This window comes from Melopsittacus undulatus, chromosome 6, assembly GCF_012275295.1.
Source record: "Melopsittacus undulatus isolate bMelUnd1 chromosome 6, bMelUnd1.mat.Z, whole genome shotgun sequence".
Lineage (NCBI taxonomy): Eukaryota > Metazoa > Chordata > Aves > Psittaciformes > Psittaculidae > Melopsittacus > Melopsittacus undulatus.
This window is the reverse complement of record NC_047532.1, coordinates 75,821,385-75,848,414: the sequence shown is the minus strand read 5'-3', so window position 1 is coordinate 75,848,414 and position 27,030 is coordinate 75,821,385. Positions and strand designations below refer to the sequence as shown.

General features: G+C 46.0%; 1 protein-coding gene and 1 long non-coding RNA gene across 2 annotated transcripts; one reads left to right on the top strand and one right to left on the bottom strand.

Moving 5' to 3' along the window:
- The first annotated feature begins 493 nt into the window (after nt 1-493).
- On the top strand, nt 494-5,293 carry LOC117436319 (uncharacterized). Its single transcript, XR_004549750.1, has 2 exons — nt 494-724; nt 2,835-5,293. It is a non-coding gene; the product is annotated as an uncharacterized lncRNA (long non-coding RNA).
- Nucleotides 5,294-10,655: 5,362 nt separating this feature from the next.
- Nucleotides 10,656-26,826, bottom strand: HPRT1 (hypoxanthine phosphoribosyltransferase 1). Its single transcript, XM_005148217.3, has 9 exons — nt 26,750-26,826; nt 24,967-25,073; nt 23,508-23,691; nt 19,496-19,561; nt 18,514-18,531; nt 16,161-16,243; nt 13,851-13,897; nt 12,136-12,212; nt 10,656-11,556 (listed from the first exon to the last, which is right to left on the bottom strand). The coding sequence occupies exons 1-9, from the start codon at nt 26,774-26,776 to the stop codon at nt 11,509-11,511; spliced, it is 657 nt and encodes a 218-aa protein (XP_005148274.1). The 5' UTR covers nt 26,777-26,826; the 3' UTR covers nt 10,656-11,508.
- Nucleotides 26,827-27,030: the final 204 nt, after the last annotated feature.

The window sequence follows — 27,030 nt, the reverse complement described above, 5'->3', positions numbered from 1 at the left end:
TCCCGTGCTGGTGACTTGCTTTGTACAGGAAATTTGAATATCCTGGCAAAGGCAACGTCCAAGTGCGGCTCTGGGAGGTTTTTCCCTTTCTTAATGTACCCTAAATACAACTTTTCTTCCCATCTCTGCATCAGGTTTATAAAGACAGTTTTTCCCTTGCATCCAGAGTGGGTTTTTCCAAGGTGAAACCGGGAATTTCTCCCTCCAACAATAAAACCCAGGGATAAGTTGTGCCCGGGCGCTGCAGGCGGGGGTAGGTGAGGGTCCTTCTGCCAAGTTTCATCATCTTCTGCAGTGGAGAAACCCAAAGAAGCCGCCGTCAGCAGCTGAGTTATCCCCCTTTGGGGGGAAGCTCTAGAAGGGAGCTGCTAATGCAATAACCACTGATGAAATGCAAGAGGGGACTTTGCTGCAGGCAGAGTGACCCGAATAGATTTCATGGAATAAGTGTAATTACTGTGTGCTTGTTATGGGTTGAATTATTGCTCATCTGACCAAAAAAAATATATATTCCTATTTTGTGGGGTTTTTTCCCCAAATCAACTTTGTAGGAATCGGGCTTGCAGATTTACCCCTTGTTGTTTAAAACTGGATGAGATGACAGTGCAAAAACCCAACTGGAAGTAACAAGGAGCATCCTACTTTTCCTCTCCTCAGCCGTGGTGAGAAAAAACTGTGGATCCCGGAGTTTCCCTGTGGATTGTACTGGTTTTCCTGGAGTACTGTAAGTTCAAGCCTTATCCCCAGGCCTGTTGAGCTGTCCCGTCGCGATAGCTCCGACAGCGCTGGCAGGAGCCGCTCCGGGGTTGAGTTTCAAAGGGATCCAAGTTAACGAATTGATGCCGTGCGTTGTTTGAATCCACCCTTTGGAGCTTCCATTTGGTTTCGGGGCTTCGGCCCCACCTCGGTGCACAGTGGTTTAACGGGTGGAAGGTGCGCTGGGTTGAGCTGGGATAGCACTGGAGCCGTGTGGGGTGCTGCTGCTCCCGCGCTGGTGAGGAAAGCACGGGTTTCATATAGCAATGTGAGCAATTACCCACTCTGCCATAGCTCTGACCAGCAAACAGGGAGAAAACCCGTTTTACACACTTCATACTGGCCAGGGTGAAGTCTAAAACTCAGTGAGGGTGGGATTTGGATGCTCCGAGGGGATGCAAGTGAACGTAACGTGGCTGCGCGCTGTTCCCACGTCCGCCTGCTCGTGCTCCGCGACAGTCACTTCTCTTCCCGCTGCCTTTCCTGTTGGAAGTGTCAGAGCTGGAAGCTTTGAGGGTCGTGGATGGAGCTTGGGGGCTGATCCCGGCCGTTGGCCACATCTGAATACGTGACTTTTGGGTCAGTTTCAGTGTTTCGACGGGGCAGGGGTGGACGTGGTGAGGTTTGCAGTCCCAGACATACACGATGGGTTCTGCTGGTGCCGCTCACCCCTTGATCATATCATGCACCGTAATTCTGTGTCCCTGATTTACAGCTGGGACCTTCAGCTGTAAGGGGCTGATGTATTTTTAGGCTTTTTTTTTTTTTTGCAACATAGGAAATGCTGTTTTGTTTGATTATTTTTTTATCCTTTCAAATGAGAACAATGACTGCGGGGTTTGCCCGAGTGTGTCTGCTGCGTGCAGACCGTCTGATAGCAGGGTTGTTTCTTGTGCTTTATGTATAGAGGAAATACTTCGTATTTACTTGTCTCTGGGCTTAAGTGAAAGCTCTGTATGCAAATCGGCCCTCTCGCTGGCTCCTGTCTTTATTTCCTTCCCTTTCCCATGGCGCTCTCTCCCACTTCTTTTTCCCCCTTTTCTTTCCATTTCTGATGCCAGTGGCAGTGAGGAGAGACCCAGTTTTAAGGGAGCCCTCTATTTCAGGGTGACTTTGGTTTAGTTCTTAGCACGCCTTTGGGCTTGGGGGTGGGAAAGGGGGGTTACTTAGTTGCCCAATATACTTTGGCAAGCAGAAGCCGCATTGTTTTGTGAGCTGCATTAATGGGTTTCTGCGTGTTCCAATTCCCCAGTTCTTTGGGGGATTTAATTAAACCTCTGTAGGTGGTTGGCTTGTGTGGATGACAGGTAGGAGTCTCGATTCCTAGAAATAGCTGGTGTTACACCACAGGCATGGAGCTGGTGGCAGCAGGAGAGCTGTTGCCATGCTTTTGCATCGAGGTGGAGCTTTTGAGGCAGCTCTCTTAATGTTTGGGGCTACCACCATGGCAGGACACCCCTGTTCATGGCTGGCCTGGTGGTCCCTGGGTGCTGCCTTCCCCTGGCTGAGCACCCATCAGTGCCACCATGAAGCCCCAAGCCCTGAGTAAGCCTCTCTGCATCTTATCTGCTTGTCCCAGGCATGGGTTATCACATCCATAAGATGTTTCTTTAAGACCAATAGGTTGTTCTACTGCTGCTGGTTTAACCCCTTCAGGGAGGGGAGGTGGGCTCGATTCTGTCTGTGCTTGTGCCTAGCAGCTTCCCATTCACCGCCAGAGCTGCCACTGGTTTTGGCTGGTGGGACCTGTGTTTTTCCTCCTCACTGGGCTATCATTTGGTAACCATTGTGCCTTGGGTTCCACTGCCCCAAGTCACACTCCTGGTGGCAGTGCTGCTGGTGGTCCCAGCTGCAGCAATGGGGAGAACAGGGAGAGGAGGGATGCAGATGCTCTGAAGTGCTGCTTTATAAGTGCTGCTTTGTAGTCTGCCCTCTCCAGAGGTGAAAACTTGATTATTTGGGGCTTTTTTCCCCCCCTAATTTTAAAACTACTTGTGCCCATCCAAGTCTTTGTGGTCTGCATGTGCCTTGGGAGGGGATGCTGCACCTCATAAACCCTTCTCTGTGTTGCTTTCTAGTGCTTGTTGAGATTGCCTTGTGTCCAGGGAGGGTCAGTGCAGGAGGAGCCGATGTGCCAGCATCCCCAGGTGAGTTGGGAAGGTAAGTTCACGTGTCCAACCTGCTCTGAAATGCAGGAGCATCCCTCTGGATAAATAAATACAGGTTCCAGTGAAACATTCCTGGGGCACTGCTGGGAACACCTCGGAGAGGCCGAGATGAACTCCAACCACTCTGTTCAGCCGCTGTCTTTCTGATTTCACATTGAGAATCCAAAGGGATTTGAAAGGAGCTGCAGTGTCAGATGGGATGATTCAAGGACAGAACTTTCTAGCACTGAAAATAATTACGCTCTCGTGTCCTAAGCACACATATAGGTATCTCAGGTACATGCTTACTGCCTGTCCCAGATTCCCACATGCCCAGTACTTGGTGTGAACGTTGGTTTTCCCTTTGCGCTAGAGAATAGGCTAGTGGAGGTGTATTGAGCCCTCACTTAGCAAAGTCCTGCTTGCTCCCGTCTCAAACTAGGATAAAGATAGGGTATTTTATGTATACATATAAAACCATCAATTAAAACATGAACCTCAAACACAGAATGGATTCCAGAGCTGAAACTGATTGTTCATGATTGCTTTCTTTTTGAGTCACTGGAGGAGATGAAAGCAATAACTGCCCAGGTACAGTCAATACTACAGTAATACCCATGGTAATTACAGGGGGGGTGTTTGGTTTCAGGTTTTAGGTTTAGGTTTAACTTTCTCTGGGTACTTGTTTGCTCTGTGGTTGGGTGCTGAGGAGTTGGACTGGGGGCTGTTGGTATTGAGGATGCTGAAGTGATGAAAAACCGCTGCGGGGGTTTGCAGGCAAACATTGGATTTAAGACCTGCAGTGCTTTGGGTCAGGGGAGCGTTTGGGATTCCTGTGTTGGAGTTTGCTGCAGAGGCAGGGATCGGGAGCAGGACCAACCCACAGCATGTTCAGTGCAAGGGGACAGCCCCAGCCTTTGAACCAGTGGCATCATCTCTGGCATTGTCCAGGGCTTCTGGTGATGCTGCTGCTGAAGAGAATGAATTGAAGGAAGTTATCCTGTAAAGGGGAAAGGAAGCACAGGAGGTGTCAGGCTGCCTGCATGGCTCCTGCACAGCCTCGCAGCCTGGCGTGCAAGCATCTCCGGTAGCCTCCACTCTGCCCCATGCTGGAGGTCACTGGTACAGGCAGAGGAGGTGATGGATTTCCGGGGTGTCTTTAATATCCAGTCATGTTGGGTTTATTCATTCAGACACTAAATGAGCATAATCTGGTCTTTTCTAAAAACCACAGGGTTTTATTTCTTGCATTTCTCAGAAAAAAGAGTATTTTCAGGCAAACTGAACAGGTTTGAACTGTTGGAACCTGGATTGATTTACCTGACATGTTAACGCTGGCACTTCTGGGAAAATCCTTGATGTTCAGCACCCCCTAAGAGGAAAGCATAAGGTAATGTTTCCCCATAGAGCATTTGGAAGGACCAGGCTCTTTCCAGCAGCAAAAGCAGCAGATCTGCTGGGTGGACCCACATATTAAGGATGCTTAAGGGGTGAGGGGAGGACAGTTAATTGCTGGCTTTGTTTCTGACACTGTTTGCCCTGTGTAACTGCTTGTTCTCTTCTAGTTACAGACTCTGTGATAGCACCCGTGAAGAAAAACCAAAGTCCTATGGTGGTAATGCATGCACGTTAAATGTCTTCATTGTAGAGTGTTCTTCAGTGCCTTATAGCATGGTTTCAAAATACATACACACACACATATATATATATATATAAAAATCCAAAATACCATTTGGAATGTCAACATTCAGTGGGCTTTGAGGAGATGTAGCAGCACATCATGGTTTGTAGGGACAAGGAGATACAGACCATTCTGGGCTGCCTCATTACCTCAAGGATAAGACAAGAAAGTGAGCTTCTGGTTATCATAGATGTGGGAGCTAACACATTCCCATGTATCTCTGTAGTTGAGTTGAACAGGTACGTGTAGATCAGCTCTTGGCGCTTGTGTCTGTGCACATCCTCTGCAGCTCCAAATACATTCCCTATGAGCTCGTGTGTCCGTGCGTCTCAGCGGGGCTGGCCTCGCAGGCAGGCAGGACATGAGGCTCCTTTTGTCCTCCAACACGGGCACAACCAACATTGGCACGAGCACGGTGCCTTCAGCTGGTGCCTCACCTCTTGCTTTCCCCAGCAAAGGATCAACCCAGGTACTCTTGCCCTGTGTTTTGGGGGGGGAAGGTGGGGTTTGGGGCCGTGGCGATGGACAGTTGTCAGCAGTGCTCTAGCAGCACGGAAATACTGGAGTTGGGGATTGCCTGTTGCTCTCCAGTATTGCATTGCTGCTTTAGTGAGGCTGGAAATCGGTCCCTGCCGCAGGAGCCGGGCTCTGCTGCTGCGCGGGGGCTCTCGGCTCCCACCCCAATAAATCACTGCGGAGGCAGCAACCACCGCGGGCTCCGTGTTGTTCCTGGGGAGAGGAGTGCATCCCGCACCCCTGTGCTGGTGGCTGCCCCATAGCCCAGCGGGGGGGGAGCTTTGGCTCTTGTGCATCTGTGGGAAGGGAGCTGGGGGGTGCGTGGTGGCAGTGGGGACAATGGGTGATGCTGGGCGCTGTGATGGGAAGAGTTTGGAAGGCCTGGAGTGTCTGAGGGGTCTTGAATCTCCCAAAGCCTCATTTGGGGGCTCCAAAGCTCTGATTCTGGGGTTGAAAGACTCCTTTTGATGCTCCAAACCTTCATTATACAGACTACTCATGGAGAAATGAAAGCCTGATTTTCTTCAAGTCCAAAGCCTCATTTTGACCACCCAAAGACCCATTTTTAGGTGTAAATCCCCATTTCCAGGGCCAAAAAAATCGTCATTTTCAGGCTCCAAGCCTGTCTTTCCTGCCACCTTTTAGGAGCCAGGGTTTCAGTTCTACATTCCAGACTCATGGTGTTGAGGATTTCAAAGCCTCCTTGATAAGTCCCAAGGTTACCCTGTGGAGTCCAGAGGCTCATTGCAAGGGCAGGGCTGGGTGCAGTGTGGGGCTGAGCTCTGCCCTGGGGCTGCATCAGCAGCATCACCTGAGCTTGTCCCACCTGAGGTGCTGGAGCGGGGTCAGAGAAGGGCACTGGAGCTGGTGCAGGGTCTGGAGCACAAGAGAGATGGAGAATGGCTGAGGGACCTGGGGGGTTCAGTCTGGAGAAGGCTCAGGGGGGACCTGATGGCTCCCTACAAGTGCCTGAGAGGAGGATGGAGCCAGGAGGGGCTGGGCTCTGCTCCCAAGGAACAAGGGATGGGACAAGAGGAAATGGCCTCAAGCTGCACCAGGGCAGGTTTAGATGGAGCTGAGGAACAATTCCTTGCCCAGAGGGTGCTCAGGCATTGGAACAGGCTGCCCAGGGCAGTGCATGGCCCTACACTGATCCTTGCACCATGGGGGCACTGGTGCAGTGAGGGGGGGATGTGGGGCCAGCATTACAAACCCAAGCAGCCCCATGGCAGCAGCTGCTCTCCATCAGTGCCATGGTCACCTTGTGCACAATGCCCTTGTACAGCCTGGCTTGGTGGGCACTGGGAGCACTGGGAGGGCAGGATCTAAACCCTCTGAGATCCCCTGGGGAGGGCTGGGACCACTGGGGAGCTCCTGGGGGTGATGGGGAGCATCCCAGAGCCTTGTGGAGGCCCTGGGGGATACTGGGAACACCTGAGGGGAACCCAGGACCTATGTGGGGCAACTGGGAGCCCTGTGGGAGACCCTGGGGGCAAACGGGAGGAACTGGGAACCCCTTGAGTCCCTGGAGAATACTGGAGGTGATTGGGAACCCCTAAAGACAAATGAGAACCCTTCTGGGGGAACTGGGACTGTGCTTCATTGCTTCGCAAGAGGGGTTTTCCCCAACTTTGAGCAGTGTGAGTGCATCCCAAGGACCATCTATCCTCTGGATTTCCCCCCTGGAAAGAGTTTGTCCTGGGGGGGGCATTTTTGCCTTGGGGAGCACTGGGATTCCACTGGATTGATTTCAGTGCTCAGGGACAGGAGAGAAACAGGGAATGGTGCATGGTGGGGCTGCAGGGGGGGTTCAGTGTCAGTGCCACTGCCAGGCCCTGCCTCTCGCTCAGCCCCTGTCCCCCATGAGAATGGGAGGAACAGTTTAATGGGTGAAGTACAATCGCACAGTACTGATAATGCCAATAGTAATCAGTAATGTACAATGGAATAATAATAATAACTGGAGGGCAACTTAATACTAATAACGATAATATTATCTAACATACAACAATAGAACTACTGCCTGCTAATGTATAGTGGAATCCTAGCACTACTGATAACAACGGAACACTGCTACTAACAATAGCAACACCTAAAGGATCATGTAATGTTAGGAATAACAGCAAAAGTATCATCAATGAGAACAAGAAGAGGAATAATAGGAAGGGACCTAAAACTGCAGCGGGGCTGCTGCACTCTGGTGGTATCACAGTTCTGATGGAGGGGCTCAGCCCAAGGGTGGTTGTTTCTGCTGGCGGCAGTGGATCTTTGTATGGGAGTTCCTGTCCTGAGTGGTGCTGAACACCCTGGAAGGTAGAAGACACACGGGGATCTGTGATTCCTCTTGACGATTCAAGCACCACCCTCAAGCCAAGCTCCCGAGTTTCTGATTTGGATTTGGGCAGGTCGGTGTTCAAACAAAACACGTGGCTGGGGTGGAAGCCGGTTGTAAAGGTGCAGGAAGGCCAAGCCCCGCTCGGGAAGTTTCCATTTCAGCCCAAATCAGCTGTTCCCAGAAGCAGCTAAATCCAAGTCACCTTTGGCACTCAGGGCAGGGGAATCCACTCCCATCACCGCAGCCACGGGGCTGCTCTGGAGCCTGGCACCGGTTCTGCTGCTCTGGTGTTACGCTCTGGGGTGGCAGAACACGGCGCTGCTCCTTGGGGATGCAAACCAGAGAGAGTTTAATGCTTTATTCCTTCTTTCTCCTCCTCTTCCCAAAAGGTGGAGGAGAGAGAAGGGAAAAAAGAGCTTGAAATGTCTGGGAAGGGCCCAGGCACATGGGAATGTGTTACATCCAGCACAAAGCCCAGCTCTCAGCCTCAGCCTGCCCCAGTGAGCTCCCCTGAACACCAATGAGCCCCAAAATGCTTTAATGGGATGGTGAGGATGGGCACATGGCAGAAACTGGGATGATTGTGAGTGCTGGGAATGGAGTCGCCCTTTCCTGCCCCAAAGTTGCAAGTGGGGAATAGCTGAGCACTTCCTCTTCAGCTTCCTCCATCTCCTGCAGCAGCCTCTTGGGCTTCCCTCCCATCAGTGGAAAACATCTGCACCCAAACTGGATCTTCTTCAACGTGTATTCAGACAGTCTTAGCTGGAATCTCTTGTGAGCAAACCAGGAGCAATCTGTAAGGGCGATGCTGGCTGCAAACCCTGAAGGCACACACATAACAGATCCATCCAGCGGCTTTACCTCCTTCTGTAGCCGGTGGAAAGTGTTCTTGTACTGGCAAAACTCTGTGAAGGAGCTGCTGCTCCAGCAGGGTCCACGTGTCCGTACCTGGGAATGACCCACAAGGTATAAATGAGGAGATCAGCGCAGGCAGAGACATCAGCACAGTTCCTCACTGCCCTATGGACATCTCTGCTCCTTCAGAGAGCAAGTGCCCAAGCCCAGAGCCCCACGCTGGAGGCTGCCTGAGTAATGGTACCCAGCCAGAGGATGGTGTTGAGCTGGCTGAGGATGCCCCTGGTGCAGCAGCTCCAGAGCCTCCTGTGGAAGTGAATGGAGAAAGACGTTGCTCAGCCCCGGCAGTGCTTGGAGACAGCAGCTCCAGGATCCCCTTGGCCGTGGGAGGGTGTGGGAATGATACATGCATCGAGGCAGGTCCGTGCTCCACCAGCCTTTCGCTACCTGGCTGGGGCTGGCATGATCCTTATCCGGACAGCCCTTGGGATGAGAATCCTCACTGCTGGTTTTTTCATGGTGCTGAAGCTTTGCACTTCTCCAACCCTCTTCACTGTGGTGGCTGCAGTGACTGTGACCTGCAGTGACTGGCAGCTTTGCAGGGCAATTTCCCCACCAGAACAGTCATCAAACAACATCTGCGTGTGAAAGTCAATACAGCAAAGTCCTTAAATATGACAAAAAAGAAGAACCGCAGCTGCTGCGATGCCTCATTTACTTACACAAGTACTTGCAGACAGTCGAGATCTGATCTTGTGACGTGTAACCTGAATGGGAGCTAAAGCCAGCAGACACCACAGGCAACCCTTGGATGGATCATGAGCATCCAGCTCCCTCAAAGTAGTGTTAGCTCCTCTGTGCTGGATTATCCTGGACAGGAGAGCATCACACACACTGAAGCACCAACCTGGAATCACTCAGGATCTACACCCACAGGGCAGCTTAAAGACCCCCATTTGCCTCGGTTTTCCAACTGGGATTCACCCCCCCCCAAGTGAAGTGCCAGCTTTGTTCACATGAAGACTTCTCAGCCCATCTCCCAGCTCTGCCTGGAGCACTTTGGTTCTGAGCAGTGAGAAGAATAACCACCACAAAGCAGAGCCACCCATCTGTAGTACAAGGCAGGCAGATGTCGGAGGGTGAGACAGCGCAGCAATGCCTACAAATAGCCAATCCCATTTTTCCAGCATACATTTGTGATTCATAAAACACGGAACTAGACTGAATTTCAAATGCCACATCAATGTTCAAATACAAGATTTTCTCTGGGCTTTCATAATGCTTTAACAATACACGTCTGGCTTGCAGAAAGTTGGCATTTAACTTACAAAGTTGTAACTAAAACCGCAGTCTTTTACCCAAGATGTCTGAATAAAAGTACCAATTGCATTTTCAGCTTTGGTCAAGTGAGAATTTCCCTTCCTGTGGGTGCTGTGAATGGCTGCAGTGTTCGAGCTGGTCCCACAAGGTTGGAGAGCGGTTACCTTCTTCTCTGACCCATTTTCATAGAGCAACAAAAGCTTTTGAAGAAGGAATCCCTCTGGGGTGATAAACTTCACTGGATAAACACCTACATGAAGAAACTCAACCAATCCCAGGTGCCTGTTCCCCAGTGTTTAGAATGTGGAAACATTCAGTAAGGCTGGGGTTTCTAAACCTGAACTTGCTCCATTTGCTCCAGGCGAGGGGTGTCAGGAGGCAGAGCTGGGGTCAGTGCAGCTCAACAGCATCTTCCCAAACCTCTTTAGTGACTACCCCACATGTCCCTGCAGTTCCAACCCCCTCAAGAGTTGTGATTTCCCTACTCCAGCTCTGGTTTGGGAGACAAACCCCTTGTTCTGACTAATTCAACCTCTCTGCCCTTTCCCAAATCACAGCATTTGTGTCAGCATCTTAACCAAGACCGGTATTTTAGGGCTGCTGCTAACTACTACAGACGTAACTGAGCACGCCATGGATGGACAACAGAATCCTAGCCTGGTGTGGGTTGAAAGGGACATTTAAGCTCATCCAGTTCCAACCCCCTGCCACAGGGACTTAGAAAATGGTTGTATTTGGATTTTTGACATGTGTGTGTTTCAACACCATTATCATCTCCACTCTTTGTTTCTGCCAGAACAGAACGAAGGACAGTGCTTAAAGCATCTCTGACATCCAGTCTGGTTATAGAACATGCAAGTGTTTCAGCGTTCTCCCCCAGCACTTTATCATCTCTCTTATAGACAGGACAACCTCACCCAAAGGTTCTACAAAGATAAATGCAGAGTTTGCCTCCACTGACAGAAACACTCAGGAAAAACCTCACCGAGAGGAAAATGTCAAGAGCACTTTAATATACAGAATGAGGGGCATCGATGGATGGGGCTTATTTTAAAGAGACAGCCTTTATTTAAAGTACTTTGTTTTGCAGATCTTATAAAGTAAAACAATACCTTTTTTTTTCTTTTCCCCACAAATATATTAAAATCGTTTCAATTTCAAAGGCAATTCCACTGACTGATGGATATTTGGAAAGACGAAAGAAACCTCTAACAGAAACAGGCAGCTCCACTAGAATGAGACTTTAAACATTCTGCTGTCACTCCAGCTCCTTAAAAAAGAAAGAAAACTACGGAACAAAAAGGACATCTTTTCACCCAGACTTTCCTTTACAGCAGTAAGGCAACCCCAGGAGATCGGAGCGAGCTCCTTGGAGAGTACAGATACTGTAACTGGCTGCTCCTCATGCTTTCTAACACCCAAAGGTGCAACGATCCATTAATCACAATCACATTTTGTGCATTAAAATATAAAACTTAAATTACAGCTTTTAAAAATATTACTAATAGACTTCCCTATCATATAATGTTTGACATTTACAGTACTTGGAACTATTTCAGTTCTGGGTTGATGAGGTTTAAGCAATTTACCACTGCAAGAGTTAGACTCTGGAGCTCACAAACAGCACAACCCAACCAGGGGCAGCAATAGTCGGTAGAGTCATAGTGCAAATCAAAATCAGGAGTGCAGAATTGCACCGGTTGTTTCCATCTCTAAGATACAAATGAACAAGACGAGCTCTTATATTGTACATGCAATAAATTATAGTAAGCACAGGACAATGGGGGCATTCTACAAGTTTAGCTGGTGTACCAGAGTTGAAGCCTGTGAAAGATGGGACTTGGTAAACAAAACCTGTGAAAGTTCTGTTGCCACACAACAGCACTCCAACTGTGCTTTCATGCCTTGTACTTCTGCTTCCCCGTCTCGCTGATCACACAGATATGCTGAAAGAAAATGAAGTTAGAAAAGTCATGTAAGAGACCAAATGGTTCACACGCGTTTCCAATAACGCTAATACGTTTCAGTACAAGACACTTGTGATGCTGCTTAGGCAGAACACATCAAGCCTTTTTTTGTCTAAAAATCTCAACATTGCCTTTTTCCTCCTCCCCTTCATTGTCCCACCCAATGTCTGCCGAGTGAGACCCAGATGAAGAATTGATGACTTAGACTTGAAGCTGAACTCCTTTTAACATCCAAGATCACTCTAACATAACCAGCCCAATGCGCTCATTTGCTGTAGACATCTGGTAACCTCAGAAACTTCCACAAACTTATTTCAGAGCTCACAGGAGATGTATTGCCTCAATTCTGCATGCAGCAAAACAGCTTCTAGTTTCCTAAGAGCTCCAAAACGCTCTCCTGCTGCTCTAGGATTTGCTCTCATCATTGCATCACCAATGGAACGTTTGCCCAAGAGGCACGATTTAGGGAGAAGGGAGGGTGATGTGAGGAGCCTTCCCTTCCTTCCTTCCTCCTCCCTGGTTTTAAATGCACAAAAGCGTACAGAAGAAATTACTTACATTCAAATCTCTGAAGTATTCATTGTAATCTAGGGCGTATCCCACAACAAATTTGTCTGGCACTTCAAAGCCAACAACTGAAAAAGACCATAAGGCACCATCATGTTAGAAAAGAACTTCCTAGAGTTCACTGGACCTTTTTACAGAGGCAGTGTGAAATGCTATAGAGATATAAGCATCCCCACTCATTTCACTTCTTCCACTCAAGTACCCTCAGTTAACATTTCATCTCTCCTAAAAGCCCAACTGACTTTGCTGATTTAATCTAACAGCTAAAGCAAAATTAAATGGATGCATTTATTGGTTCCCACACAGCAGCATGGTGCAGGAAAGGTACCCACAGGCAGGATGAAAAGAAAGGTTCAGCCGTCAGCACCTTCAAAACTAAGGATGCTCAAGTCCAATAGGACTTCCTGTGAAAGGCTGGGAGAGGGAGCATGGGATAATGTGAGTATGAGACCCACAGTTACTGCAGGGAAATCAACACTTCACCTTTCAGGAACTGCCTGCATGGAGACTGTTCTTGAAACTTGCAGGCAATGGCCTGACATGCAGGAATATACTATGACTGCTAAAGCACATCTTAGATGCTGATTCCCTGGTATAGAGAATAGTGAAGAGCAAAGAGCACTCTGTTCTTTATGGAGTCACTTGCAGGTTACAGAAACAGGTAGTCTGGGTTGTTCTGAAAGGCTCCTCAGCACAGGGAAGCTGTGTGCTTTCATCATAAGGAAAACAGAGATGAATTGTACAGGTCAAAGAAAAGGCTGTGTGCACTTGTGGACATTAAGGTGATGTTTACTATCTGCTTGGCCTCACAACACAGATAAAACAGAGGCCCAGCATTGTTGTCTCTTCTTTCAGAGCTCCCACGTCCTGCACTGAACAGGCTGCCTTTGTGCACAGATGGCAAAATAAGGCATCTGCAGCAAAATGCTCAGAAGCAGGCCATTAACCCAGCTAAGCCCATAATAAGATCTCAGGAATGAGGGGAATCCTTGACTGAGGGGAGCTCAGTCAAGCTTTAAGGCATTGAAAATCTTCAGCTCCAGAATATCTTACAACCTGGGAAAGAAGGAGGAGGAGGATGCAATTCTGCTGCTAAATTCACTCCACTTCCAAAGTGAAAGTGTGTGGTTCAGATTAACAGGAATACGGCCTCTGGAACAGGGTTACAACACAAAGCCCTTCCCAAGGCAGGAAGAGCTGTCACTCTGGTATCACTGTCTGCTCTGGATCCTGTTCCTTTCTTTATGGCCTTGGGATAGACGGGAGAAGACAAGAAGGGAGTAATTCAGATGCCCAAACATAATCTGGTTTCTGCCAATTTAGGTATCTTATCACAGTAAACTTTTATCAGACCTGCTACCCCATGCGCTCCTCCTACATTACTGGGGACATCCAAACAGCATGAGGTAACTAGGTGTAGGCACTCAAATCACTCCCAAGTGTCAAAGGCATATCCAGCAGGTCCTGCTGACCAAAGCAATTGACTACAACTGAACTGGGAGGATTTACCCATGAAAAGGGTGGAACTCAGACCAAAATACCAAACTTTGCTTTTCATATTGTAAAATGTCACAGAAGTTAAGGGAAGGAAAAACGAAAAGCATCAGATAAAATCCATATTAATTCTGTCAAAATTAGAGCGAAAGGGTACACAATACATTGACATCTGCTGAAAAATGAGTAATGGTTGTCAAAAGGTCACTTACAGTCTGGCCGATATCCCACGCTTCGAGGAGTTCTTTTCACCAACAAACTGTCAAAGAAAACCAATATGAAACTGAAACACAGAAAAGAACCACATCCATTTTCATGACAAGCAAGCTGAATCTGGGCTTTGTGTACAGACATGAAGCCATCACTACACATATTTCAAGCTACTACTTGCAGGTGCAACAAATCCTAATGACAAAAGCAAAACTTTCTCAAAGCATGAAAGGTTCACAGCCTGAAGGGTAACTAACAGGTCTGAAAGAAAGGGGCAGGAGATACCGAGCTGGATGGACTGTCATTGTGAAAAGTGTGTTAGGACCTTCAGGTGCAATTTAGCTTAGACCTAAAGGGGTGATGCCTTGGGATCTGGCAGACCAACTGAGCTCTTTTCAAAGGTATTAGTATTACAAAACAAAAGTTCAGCTGCTTCAATGCAACCTCCACTGCACCAGTGCAGTAAGTCCTCAACTGCTTTTTACTGTCAGTACTAATAACTCCATGAAGAAAATGGAATTGGTTCTGATGATCCTTCCAGAATTAAGTCAGAGGTGTAAAAAGCATGGAGATACAGAGCTGGGGGTACTGGAGCACAGAGAAAGGCCCTGCTAGTTTAGTTTGATTTGCTCTTTATTCAGCTGAGCACTTCCAACCCTCAGAAGACAACCCCCCAGGCCTGACATCTGTCTGTCTGTGACATACAGAGGCTTCAGGAGGAAAAGAAAAGGTGGCTGATAGATGAACAGGAACAGAGGTCATCTTAGCTTTGTGCATTAAGCACAGAGCTCCGTCTCTTTGGGTCACCCCTCAAGGTGTCAGTTTCCATTTGAAACAGTTCTGAAACTTCTAGTCATGAGAACTGGTCTCAGATTTGATCAAAGAAACCCCCAAATCACATTAGCATTAATTCCCACCCTCCTGCTACAGCCACTTAACTGTCACAGAGGAGGAGGGGAAAAAGAGAAGAGGCAAGTGAAGTGACTGAGAACATTAACACTCAGATCTAGAACAATCATGTTTGCCTGCTCAGGTCTTGAACAGACCCAAATTGCTGCAACAGGTTCAAACAACAGGAAAATGGACCCTGCTCATACTGTCCTATATTCATGCTGTACTTGTCAGTGACAAACACTTAACATTTGGCACACCTAATCCAGCCAGAGAGAAACCCTCAAGTATCTCACCTTTAGCAGGTCACCTCCAGATTATCAGCAGGAAGAGCTGTTCTCCTGTGTCTAATGACTGCTTGTCATTGTTATGGCAACACAACTGATTAGATACCACTCACAGCTCTGCTTTATCTCTAATCCCCAGCAATCACCATGCTTTTCTTGTAAAATGCACACCCACAGCATAGTAGTGCAAAAGATGCAATTTTAAAAGGGAAGTAGGAAGAATGTTGATATTGGTCAATAATCTAATTTTATCCCCAACATTTCGTGTTGTTTGCAAGTTACTTAATTAAAAGCTGTTTCAAAACTAATGGATCCAAGTACATCAGAGAGCCTGGAAGAGCATATGGCTGGGTGACTGTCACAGAATGACCTCTAAAGCTCGGTTGCACCATGCACACTACACAAACAATGATGTTAGTGTGCAAACTAATTTAATTCTACCATTAAAGGCAAACTAAAAAAGGTTGCTATTGCACAGGGACACGACCAGCAGAAACAAGTATGTCTGAATAGATACTACATATATGTGAGTGACAACCACTGATTTATTTACCTCCTTTTCTAGTAAAGGTCTACACTTATGAACTACATGTGTGTTGAAAATAACTTTACCAACTTCAGAGGGCATTTTTAAGTACAAAAGATTCAAATTTTTCCGTATCTTTCTAAACCTAATGTGGACTTCAGTGCTAAAATCCCACAAATCTCACCATAATATAAGGAAAGACATGGCATTTTGTAGGCCAGGCTGGACAGGGCTTGGACCAACCTGCTCTAATGGAAGGTGTCCCTGCCTGCGACAGTGGGTTGGAACTGGATGAGCTTTAAGGTCCCTTCCAACCCAAACCATTCTATGATTCCATGTACCAGGTATACACAAGGTATTCCCTTCTGAAGCACTGAAATTCCTCCAGCAGCAAGACTGGAAAGGGCCAGCCTTAAACATATCTTCTCATAATAAGCAGAAGTGCTTTTGGAGTTTATATACTGAACTTCAACGGATCATATCACATAGGACTCCTGCACAAATGTTCCCAGCCTTTTCTCTCCCAGGGAAATGTATTATGCACTTTTTTCTTTAAACACTGTATGTCCTTAATGTGAAATACAGCACAATCATCACGGAAAACTTACCTGGCTACCTTCACCATCTTTGGATTGTATTGCTTAAGTAGAGACAGCAATGTCTTCATTGTTTTACCAGTATCAATTATATCCTGAGAATAAAAAAACCTCACATAAGAAAGCATAGTAACCATGTCAGAGAAGCATTTTCAAGTTCCCATCACAGAAACTGGTCATCCTCAACAGCATCAAAATATGCCAAAATCCTATCTGCGATCAAATATATGTGACACGTCACACCAGGCTGTGCTTATGCAACTATGCTCAGTCAAGTGATCACACACATTAACAATAGTTCTTAATTGGGGATAACTGTGACTTTGAAAGCAGTTACTGAACTATGACATTCTTGGCTCCTTTTGGAGATTTTATGGCTTGTGCTCCTTGCAGCTGTTAGACAAACACTGTTTAATTTGAACACGATAAGAGTAACATTAGTCTTGTGCTGAGCTCAGTTACAGCAAAGGGAAAATAAGCAGCACAACCCATTAGTTCAATTAAAGAAAAAGGAGTGCAATTTACATCACAGATCCAAGAAATAGCTGGAGAAATTGCACTGTGAATATCTGGGTACAGTTCTGAAGTCTACACTCAAACACGCTAAAACAGGGATTTTGACACACACGCTGTTTTAAATCCCATGCACTGCACAGATAAGCAGAAAAACAGAATGTATGGCTTACAAGCAAGGATCAGAAATGGACTCCTCATCTGGACTGAAATAATAACACTGTCTTTAGAGGAACAGTCCATACCCTGGCCTGCAATCAAGGCTGTTTGAAATGAAGGAGGCAGATAGCACAGAAGCAGCAATGTCCTGGTTTCAGCTTATTTTCCCATGACTCCCAATTAAAATATCAAACAAAGAACTCCACAGAGCACCCAGCAGCCATACCACCTTTCACATGCAATGCTTTTAATCAGGGTTATAAACTCAAGAGAAGTTAAAGGCATACAGATACACAGATAAAAACAGAAGGTGGGGAATAAACAGACATAGCTACTTCCACACTGTAAACCAGAGCTTATTACTGGGCATTTATTATGTGATTATCTGTATATTGGAGGTGAATCTCCATTTTGAGCAGCCTCTTTTGCACACTAAAGGGATGCAATATAGGAAAGCCTGGTGCTCTCGAGCATAAGATATTAAACCACCAATAAACATGTATTTGTATTGTTTGACAGGTAAAACAGTGATCTGTAAAGGGTTTGCATTTGACAGTGTCTAAGACAAGTCATGGGGTAATGATTCACTGAACACATGAGAAACTAACCTAGTTAACTGTCTGGGGCTTTAAAGACACACATTCATCAGCAATGGAGTGGGTATGTAATTAAATGCATCTGTCTATCTGAAGCAAAATAGACTTCAAAGGACACCAGTGGTCACAGAGATGATTGCTGTATACATACTATTTTGGTAGGAGTTTTGGAACTGACTGTGCTTCCTGTGGAATAATATAACCCTCTCAAAGAAAACCCCAACAACCAAACATCCTCAAAACCACATTTCATGAGAGGAAACATCCTTCCTTTTGGCTGCTGAAGCCGTTGCCATAGCTGTTTCTTTGCTTACAAACAAGCCATTTCCATTATTTGGGGCATTATTAGGCTGTACATCCATTTTTGCTGCCTACTGGGGCTGCTTCCCTATCCTAAAATTTGCTATCCTGAAATTGCTCCTTCCCTATCCTGAATTACTCCAGTGCTGTCAAAGCCATAAGTTCCAAACATAAGCAACTCTGTCCATCAAGAGTGAGGTATGAGAGCAAGAATTAAGCAACTAGGCAACTAAACTGAGGTGTCCTGTACCTGCTATCACCCAAAGCACCATGACAAAACAGAGGAATGGGAATTTAGCCACTGCAAGATGCTCACTGAGAATTACTGTTCTCTGTGTCACTATTGTCTACACAAACTACACACAGAGACATTTGGCTCAGAGGTGTTTCTCATGTATTTTAAAGATATTCCTTCAAGGAACATCTTTTTACCCTTGCAGTTTAATTTCTAGCTTGCTGCTTTATAAAGACAGAACAATAACATGCTTTGATACTACCTGATCAGGCTACTTTTTAAAACTAAGCAACAAAAGACATTTTAGAATTGCCAGAATCCCAGAAAACTGAAAGCAAGTGTGAACAATTTTACATGGATTATTGTCCTTGCTAAATTTAGCAGTTGAATGCAACTGGAAAATTCAAAGCACGGATAATTGCAAATTCAGAGCCCACTTGCAAAATTCAGGCCTGGAACCAGAAGCCAGATGCCTTGAAACCAGAAACTGGAGGTTTTCTGCCTTAAGAACAACTTCTATTAGAGCTCTTTTAGCAGTCACACATGAGAACGTGATACTTACTTCTACGATCAAAACATTCTGGTGGGAGGAAAAAGAAAAAGAAGATAAATCCATTAACATTTAGAGAATATACAATTCTTTATATATATTAATCTCTAACATATTAATTTTAATTGCAGTTAAATAGTTGTACCACCATCACTTACGTTGGTTTACACACGTAACAGTGAATTCTAGGTAGTGAACAAATCTGATGCTCCAATAGCCATTAGCTGGCAATGAGATTCTCAATGTCTCATGCTGAGCACAAAATGGTCTTTAAATTATTCACTTTGAGAACTCTAAACATATGCAAAAAAGATCAAAACAGAGTCTACACCATTTGTATTCTTCTAAAGCAGAGTGTCATACTAGAGACATGTACGTATCTGTTGTTACCTACGTCCTTTATGTTGAACTGTGACATATCTGTCTTAGACATCACATGTGTAAGGAGAAGGGTAAGGTAACATATTCTGACAGAGCAGGAGGCAGTGATGCTTTAATCCCAGATATCCGGCTCAATTATCTCCATAGAGTCACTGGAGAAGAGCAGATTCCCAGTTTACATTCTCCCATTTCCTTCTCTTCTCACTGACTGTAACAGGAATCTCTGTTCTTACCCTGGGCTGCACATTACACATCTTAACAACATTAATTCCCCTCCCTGTTTCAGTGCAACACTACTACAGCAAATAAATAAAGCTGCTTTTAAAGGCAGTTTGTAGACAACAACCCCCACAAGAGCATTCTTCTAAAGGCACTGCAGAAAAACAAATCTCATCAAACTTTGCTGATATTGAATGGGGTTTGGTTAGGTTCAGACTAAACTCACAGCTGTGGTGACGGTTATCCACTCCCCTATGTACAGTGGCAAATATTTAAATGAGACTCATCAGTTTTCATTTAACTCTATTATCTTCACACAGTAAAAGAGCAGCCTTAAAACCATGCAGATATGTGCATTCTTGTGGTTTGGTTTTAAACATACAATGAACCATACCTTTCCAGTCAATGTTGAGAGGTCATCTCCACCAATGACTTTTATATCTCCAGTTGACTGATCATTCTAAGAAAGAAAAGGGTGAGCATGAGCATTACCAGAATTAAAGAAATTGGGGTTTTTATTCCAGTAAATATCAAACCTGCAAAGTACATAACCAGTGACTGTTAATGCTTGCAAGAGACGGCAGCAAAAGTGTCCATTAACTAAGAAATTGCAAGTGAAATTAAAAGGTGGTATTTCAGATTAAAGGCTGTTTGACAAGGACTTTCAGTGCTTCTGTAACAATGCAAGCAATAACCCAACTGAACAGCAGCAACCTCACTGCACTGAGAAAGTCCCAAAACAAAGATGTCCCAAATGGTGCTGCTTGACCTAGCAGATACACGTACTGCTACTGAATGCCTGAGATACTGCCTAGATCGACCACAGAAATGTGATTCAGTTACGCACTGTACTCATACAGCTAAAGGACATTTCCTGTGTTCATCCTATCTTGAAATTATCTTCTTTAAGCTTTGCCTTGTTTATGTTACCGGATTCTCTCTTATCTGTTCCTATGCTAACAGGGATTTCATCCTCCTTCCATGGAAGGATGTAAAAAAAAAATCATCATTCCTTATAAAATAACAATACAGCAGATATTACGGGTATTTTTCCATTAATTTATGGGCAGAGACGACAGACTTGTACTCCTCAACAAATGCACAGGATCAGGTTCCTGATAATCTCTCTGGCTACAAAGCAACACACTATGCTCAAACCAGACATCACAGATCTGCAGGGTACTGTAAACCTTTGGATTAGGCATGCTGAAGTATGATGATGAGCAGAGGGAAACCAACCTAACCAACAAAACCTTTCCTGGTCCTTCCCACCGCAAACCATACCAATTGCTACACTTTTAACAGCAACATAAATCTTCATTAGCACATAAACCTGCATTCCTATGCAGAGACTGAGTTCCTGAGCAATGAAAGGATAAAACAAACCACTTAAAGAATTTGCCACTGGTTGTAACCAGATTTCCACTGGAAAGAACTTTCTTTAATGATTAAGCAGTGTTTCAATTACCTTCAGGTGCATTATTTCTGATTTCAGGCCTGGTAAAGCTTTAATGCTCTGTGGTTTAACACATCAGAGTTTTATGTTTGGATCTGTTTTCACCGCCTCCCCCTTGTCACAACTGGAAAACAATAATGCTTCACAAGATCGTAACTCCTGACTCAAGGCACTGTAAGTTGCTTATGGCATTTGCTCCAAGGCTTGATTACCAGAGATGTCTCAGGAAACCACTGTGATCAGCCTGACCAGAGTTTATCATGTACCCCACTGACAATCCCTATTTCCCCAAGTGACAGAGCAACACATGCATCGTCTTTTGGCTGCCCTTCATGACTATATAAGCAATGTTTGCTCATTTCCAAGCTGAAATGCAGGAGACTGGGGAAAAGCCATTCTTCCTGCAGCATAAACAAAATCAACTGTTTGTCAGGAATACCAAGCTCAGGGGCTGTTCAAAAACACCATCTTTCCATCTCTTAACAGCTTGCCAGATCATCAAAATTCATCTGTAAGGGCTTGGAAAGCTGGAGTTCTGAGCAAAGTTTAATCACAGCTTGCTCATGTCAGTATTCTTAGAGCATTATTTTTGGGTGCAGAACAGAATGAACTTTGCAATGCAACACAAAAAAACCCCATATGCTTGTAAATATTAAATGATCAGTTTGAAACAAGAATAGAACCTCAATTATATCAATTTCAGAACTATGACAGAAGTTCAGTTGCTTTGTTTATGTGCCCAGGGTATTTTTAACATCTTTTATCCAGTGTGTAAAGGCAGGCAGTGTGATCTAGTAATCACATCCAAAGACAGCAACAATGAGCTAGCTTCACTTTCAACTGTCCATGGCAGTTTGTGATGGTTTTCTCCTCATTAAACATAGATGCTTCCATCTAGTAAAGCAAAGATTAAGAACTACAGAGCAGATACAGCATTTGGACTCTATTAATGATGGAAGTCCCAATCAATCTGTTACATGCAGTTCATGTTAGGACAATTTTATCTGGTCTATCAAGTTATGCAATCTAAAGGACATATGTCTGGATAGTAATAACCACCTAAGAGAATCCACAGAAATTAGATACTCATAAATACTGTAGTGGAGGCAATAGGTAACAGGAGCTCCTCATTCATCTAGGACAAGAAAACATTCTTTTATAGAATTGGCCGACAGAACCCAAAACCCTGAAGCCAACACCTCAAGGAAAACATTCTGCTTAGACAGCTTTCTGCCTAAATTCCTCCACTTTTCCTCTATTATCTTCTATTACAAAAACAGGCTTTTAATTTCCATAAAACTTCTTTTACTGCTCACTCCCCTATTGATAACAAGGCACTGTAGCAGAGTAAGAAAGGAAAGCAGCTAGCAGTAGTAGTAAAGAAATTAACCAAAGCATGCTCACACCAGTATGAGCAAAGAGACCACGCATGTAATAAGGCAGCCTTGCTTTTTAACAGGGGGTTTTCTCCAGGTGTTTCAAACCATTTCTCTGCTAGTTTTTTCCAAGTTAGAAAGTGGAGAGTGAAAAGGTGCAGTGTTTATGTTGCTTTTTAAACAAGCTAAGTAAGTGATTGGAAGGGTTCCCTTCCAACTTAAATACAGTGCAGAAGCACAGGGTGTTAGTGAGTGCCTGGTGAGGTACAACTAAAGCTGGCATGAACCTTTCTGCCCAGCTTTGTCTTCTTATTAAAGTGCACAGCTAAATTACTGTCTCGTGTTCAACAAACGTGAGCATGGTCTCCAAGGAAGCCCTGGATGGCCCAGCAGTGTACATGCCTCGGGCACCAGGGCTGCTGGTCCTGCAAACAGACCTGCCCAAAGCTCCACACAGTTCTGGGCTCCACCGTGACTTGTTAACAGATAGCTCATCAGCAGTCATGAACCAGTGAGGTTCTTTGACAGTCCAAACTAAGTCAGCAATAACTCTTTCTCTGGTCACACAGTTTAATGGAATGAAGGATGAGGTCAAGCTTCCAATTTAGTTATCTCTCTGTTTTTTTCTACTGGCATAGGCACTAGTCTACAACTGCAGCAAATAAACTACAGTGCTGCCTTGAATGCAGAGCTGCTGAGACAGAACTAACAGCAGAACCTTACAAAACAATTCATTCCAACACTAAACTGAAACAAAACAAATGGAATTATTTCCATGCCACAGGTGGCCTTATGGAACAAATCATAAATACCACCCTCAACACGAGTCCAGGCTGCTGCTAAGCCAGGAAGCACATAGTACTGACACAGACCTGCTTCTTCCTTTGACCTGCACAACATAACCTCGCACTTCCTTCTATAAAACTTACACATGACTTCAGGTTACAGAATGTTCCATTTCCCTATAAAGTTAAATCCTTGTGTTCAGAATGAAAACAAATCCTTCTCCAAAAATGCAAACCCAAAGCAACCTATGGGTAGTGTTGAAAAGATCAAGCCACTATCATAAATCTACATTTATGAATATACTATTTCCTCAAGGAGAAACACAGCTTATTTTGTTCATTGTCTGGTTGAGCCAAACAAAAGATGAGATAGGGAACTGGAGCAGAACTGTTTTTGCAGCTTTCAAGTCTTCTTGTCCAATGAATGATATCTAAACCACATAAAAATCCCTAGAATTAAGTTTTTATAACTAATTGTGGGAGAATCCTCTGTGTTATTCTAGCTCCAGAGCTTTAGAGATGGGGTAGTGCGCTGAGAGGAAATGGTTCGACAAGCAAAGGACATGGAAAGGGTCTCTCTGCTCTGCATGATTTTACTGGGCTGTGGATATAAAGGTCTAAAAGAAAACAGGTTATATAATAAAGTAGAAAAAGAGTACATTAACTTGTGACTCTTAATTTCCTTAATTATTTAACATTAGCACATTCTGGCAGTAACAATATTAAACCATGCTAGTAATGTGTAGTCATATTTATATAGAAACAGCACAGTACTGCACAGATACTTACACAATAACTCTTCAACCTAATGAAGTCGACGGTCATGGGGATTGATTTGTCACTGTTTCTGTTCAGTGCTTTGATGTAGTCTAATAAATCAGCAAAGAATTTATAGCCACCCTTGAGTACGCAGAGTGCTACGATGTGGTGTCCTCCCATGCCCTTCATAATTTCTCGTGCCAGTCGCTCCGTCCTGTACAGAACCAAGAGAGGGTTAGCTCTCACAACACCCTGCATTTGCTCACTTACAGCAGCCAACTTGGAAACACGTTTTGCTCAGCAATAATGGCCTACTTCAGTCACTTTTACACATTACTGGTCAACAAAGTTCTGCTTTTCAAGGTTAATCTAACAGCAGTGCTGCCAAATACCCTTGTTTTCATACGTCACGCTCAGCCAAAGCAAAGCTTAACACTCTGAAGCTGTTTCATGCTGGGTATGTGACACGAAGATGTGTTTTGTCCTTCCAGAGATAGGTTCAGCTTCATGCAAAGAGCAGCATAAGCTAACACAACCCAAAAGGCAGCAGCCCTCACTAACTGAGGAGCAAGGGAACCCTCAAATTGTAAACTAAAGAGTGTATTTGTGAAGTCAGAATGCCTGCAATCTGTCCTAACTGCAAGACACAATACCAAGGAAGCAGAGCAAGAGAACACTGCACTGCTCCTCCGCAATCACTGTTTCTAAATTTATCCTGTAATTTCTTTTAGAAGCACGGTATGTATTTGTTGTGTGCCAGCTGACACGAGATTTCCCAGAGAAAGCCTACGATTGCTTTAAGTCAATTACTTCAAGACATGTACTTTGTCCAATTTTTTCCTTTATATGGACTTGCAGCACAAAGCTTTTATAGTATGTAAAAGCACTAATTATAAGAAGGTTTATATCTAATCAACCAGGACCACACAGGATCTAGATGCATTCCCATTCACAAGATCTCCAGGAGGATCTTCCACAGCACATCATACATTTTGGCAACCACAGGAGTGACAGGCTGATACTTGTAGGAGCCAATGTCTATCCCAGAAGGCAGGAGGAAGGTGGATATTACTTATCTACCACATGGACATGAGAACATCTAAGGTGATGTGATTAATAATTTACTCTTAATAATAGCCAATGGAAACTCAAAGAGACTGTGGTTGTTTTCAGACTGAACTGGCACAACGTTGTCTAATTGGGTTTTAAGGAGGTAAAAGATCAAAGAAACACTGGAAAGAAAGCCACAGATTGCAACATTCCACAACATTTCATGTCAGAATTATGCCAGATTTCCAAACAACAGCATAACTGCAAATGTACAAACTCTTTACCAGCCAAACACTAGCTATTTAGCACTGGTACTTCTTGGTCTCTAAATGAAATCTATTTAGACAGTCACCAGGCAGCAAAAACTATCCCTGGAAGACTGTTTATTCCAGCATTAGGGAATCAGCTGGAGCAGTGCGCTGTGTGAAGCCAAACCAACCTGTCCATGATGAGCCCATGAGGAATATAGACTTTTTCCAGATCATCTGCATAATGTTTAGGTATGCAGAACAAGTCCAGGTCGTAACCTTGTTCATCATCGCCAATCTGAAATGGAAACAAGGTGAGATTTTTACCAAGCGTTATAGCAAGTCTGTGGTGAGAAACTGGTCCAGTAAACTACCAAACCCATTGCTCTCAGCAGGATCACCTTGCTTCCCTCCCGATGGAATTGCCAGTCACACTGGACCTACAGTTCTGCTAGATTACATTAAAAATGATCCATTAAAAAACAACCAAGGAGCTTTCCACACCTTGGATCTTCCCAGTGTAACACAAAACCTGCATTTGCAAGTAAAGGAGCAGAGATTTTGACATGGACATTGTCCAAATCTCCACAGCAGACCACAAAACAGCTTCAGGAGCATGCCAGGTCCTGCTGCTGTGAAACAAGCTTCCTCACACCACCACATGCAAACTGCGGAGGCTCGGGATCCTTCCAAAGCTGAAATACAAGCCCTGCTCCAGCAACCTGCTCCACATGGGCAAATTCCCTGTAGGAAACAGCCTGCAACATTAGCAAGTATATAGTAATTAGGACAAGGAATTAGTGTTTGTATGTAGTTATACCAAGCGCTGCTGAGGTTCAGTCGCAACAGCATCAAGAATGGCCTTAACCCTACTGCAACCTGCAAATGGCAATGTGGTTTTCAGTTACTTCACTCTCTGGTTTTGCAGCCAAATGCTATTCGATGTAGGTGAGAATCCCATAGGGAAGCCGAAGCTCATCACGGACAGTTCACTAGGGCAGGCATTTCAAGTATCCGTTCTGGTTACTGCTGCTCTTGCAGGGCACAATCATTCCAGTGCCTAAGGAAGCACTTACCTGGCCTGAAATCTGTTTACACGGGGTTGTGGATCACCTGATGAGTGTTTCACGTGGGGAATTTCATGTCTATTTCACCCTCCTATCCAAAACAGGCTCTCGATGAGCTCCCCGGGCACCGAGCCCTCATTAGGGTGCCTGCAGCCTGTTACTATGAGCCAAGTCGTTCCCAAAACACACGGCATTTCCCAGCGGTCCAGACCCATCGTTATACACAGCGTGTCTCCTAAACTTTCCTTCCTGCATTCGGTAAGGAATGGGCCCTTCCTGCAGGGCTGTTACTGCCCGCAGGGATTTACAGCTCTCAGCCATCAGGCACCACATGTATTTCATGAGCATTCGGCACCGGCTTTGTAAAAACACCAAAATCAGACCCAAGAACCTCAGCAGACAGAGCAATAACGCAACGAAGCACCCTCCGAACGCTCTCCCCGCAGGAATACACCCCAAAACCAGCCCCTGAGGCACCCACCGCCCGCAGCCTCCCCAGCACGCTGCGGAGAGCAACAGGAATAGGAAGTTGAGCCTCGCCGCGCTCCGACCTGCCGGGAAGTTCCTTCACCTTCATCCCCGAGGCACCGACCCGGCTGCCGCCGCCGTGCCCGCGCTCCCCTCCACCCGGCACCGCGCACCCCTTCCCGAAGGAGCACCGGCGGCCCCGGCCCCGCTCGGCAGACGGAGGGAGCGGCGGGCCCGGCGCCGGGATCCGCTGAAGGTGACTCTGCGGGGCCGCCCCGGCCGGGCCGCGCTCGCTCGGTGATGGCCAGGTTTAGGGAGCAGCGTGAGCCCCGCTTCCCCCGGCCGGCAGCGGCAGTGATGCGGGCACTGCTCATGCAGACCCCCGGCGCAGGGGGCGGGTTGCCCGCGAAGGAACGGGGGAGGCCGCGGCGGCACTCACCACGATGCAGGGGCTGGCGGTCGCCATGGAGCGGGGCGGCCGCCGGGCTGCGGGCGGGCGAGGAGCAACGGCGGCGGCGGGCGACGAGGAGCGGGAGGCACCGCGCCCCGCAGCGGCCCCCGGCGCCGCCTCCGCGCCCACCGCGCTCCCCGCCCTCAACATGGCCGCGGCCTGCAGCGGCGCGGCCCGGCGACAGTGATGGGGACGGCTCCGCCCGCCCGGCCGAGGCCGGCCCCGCGCCATGGCGGGTGCCCTTCCCTCATGAGGGTTGTCCCCGTCCA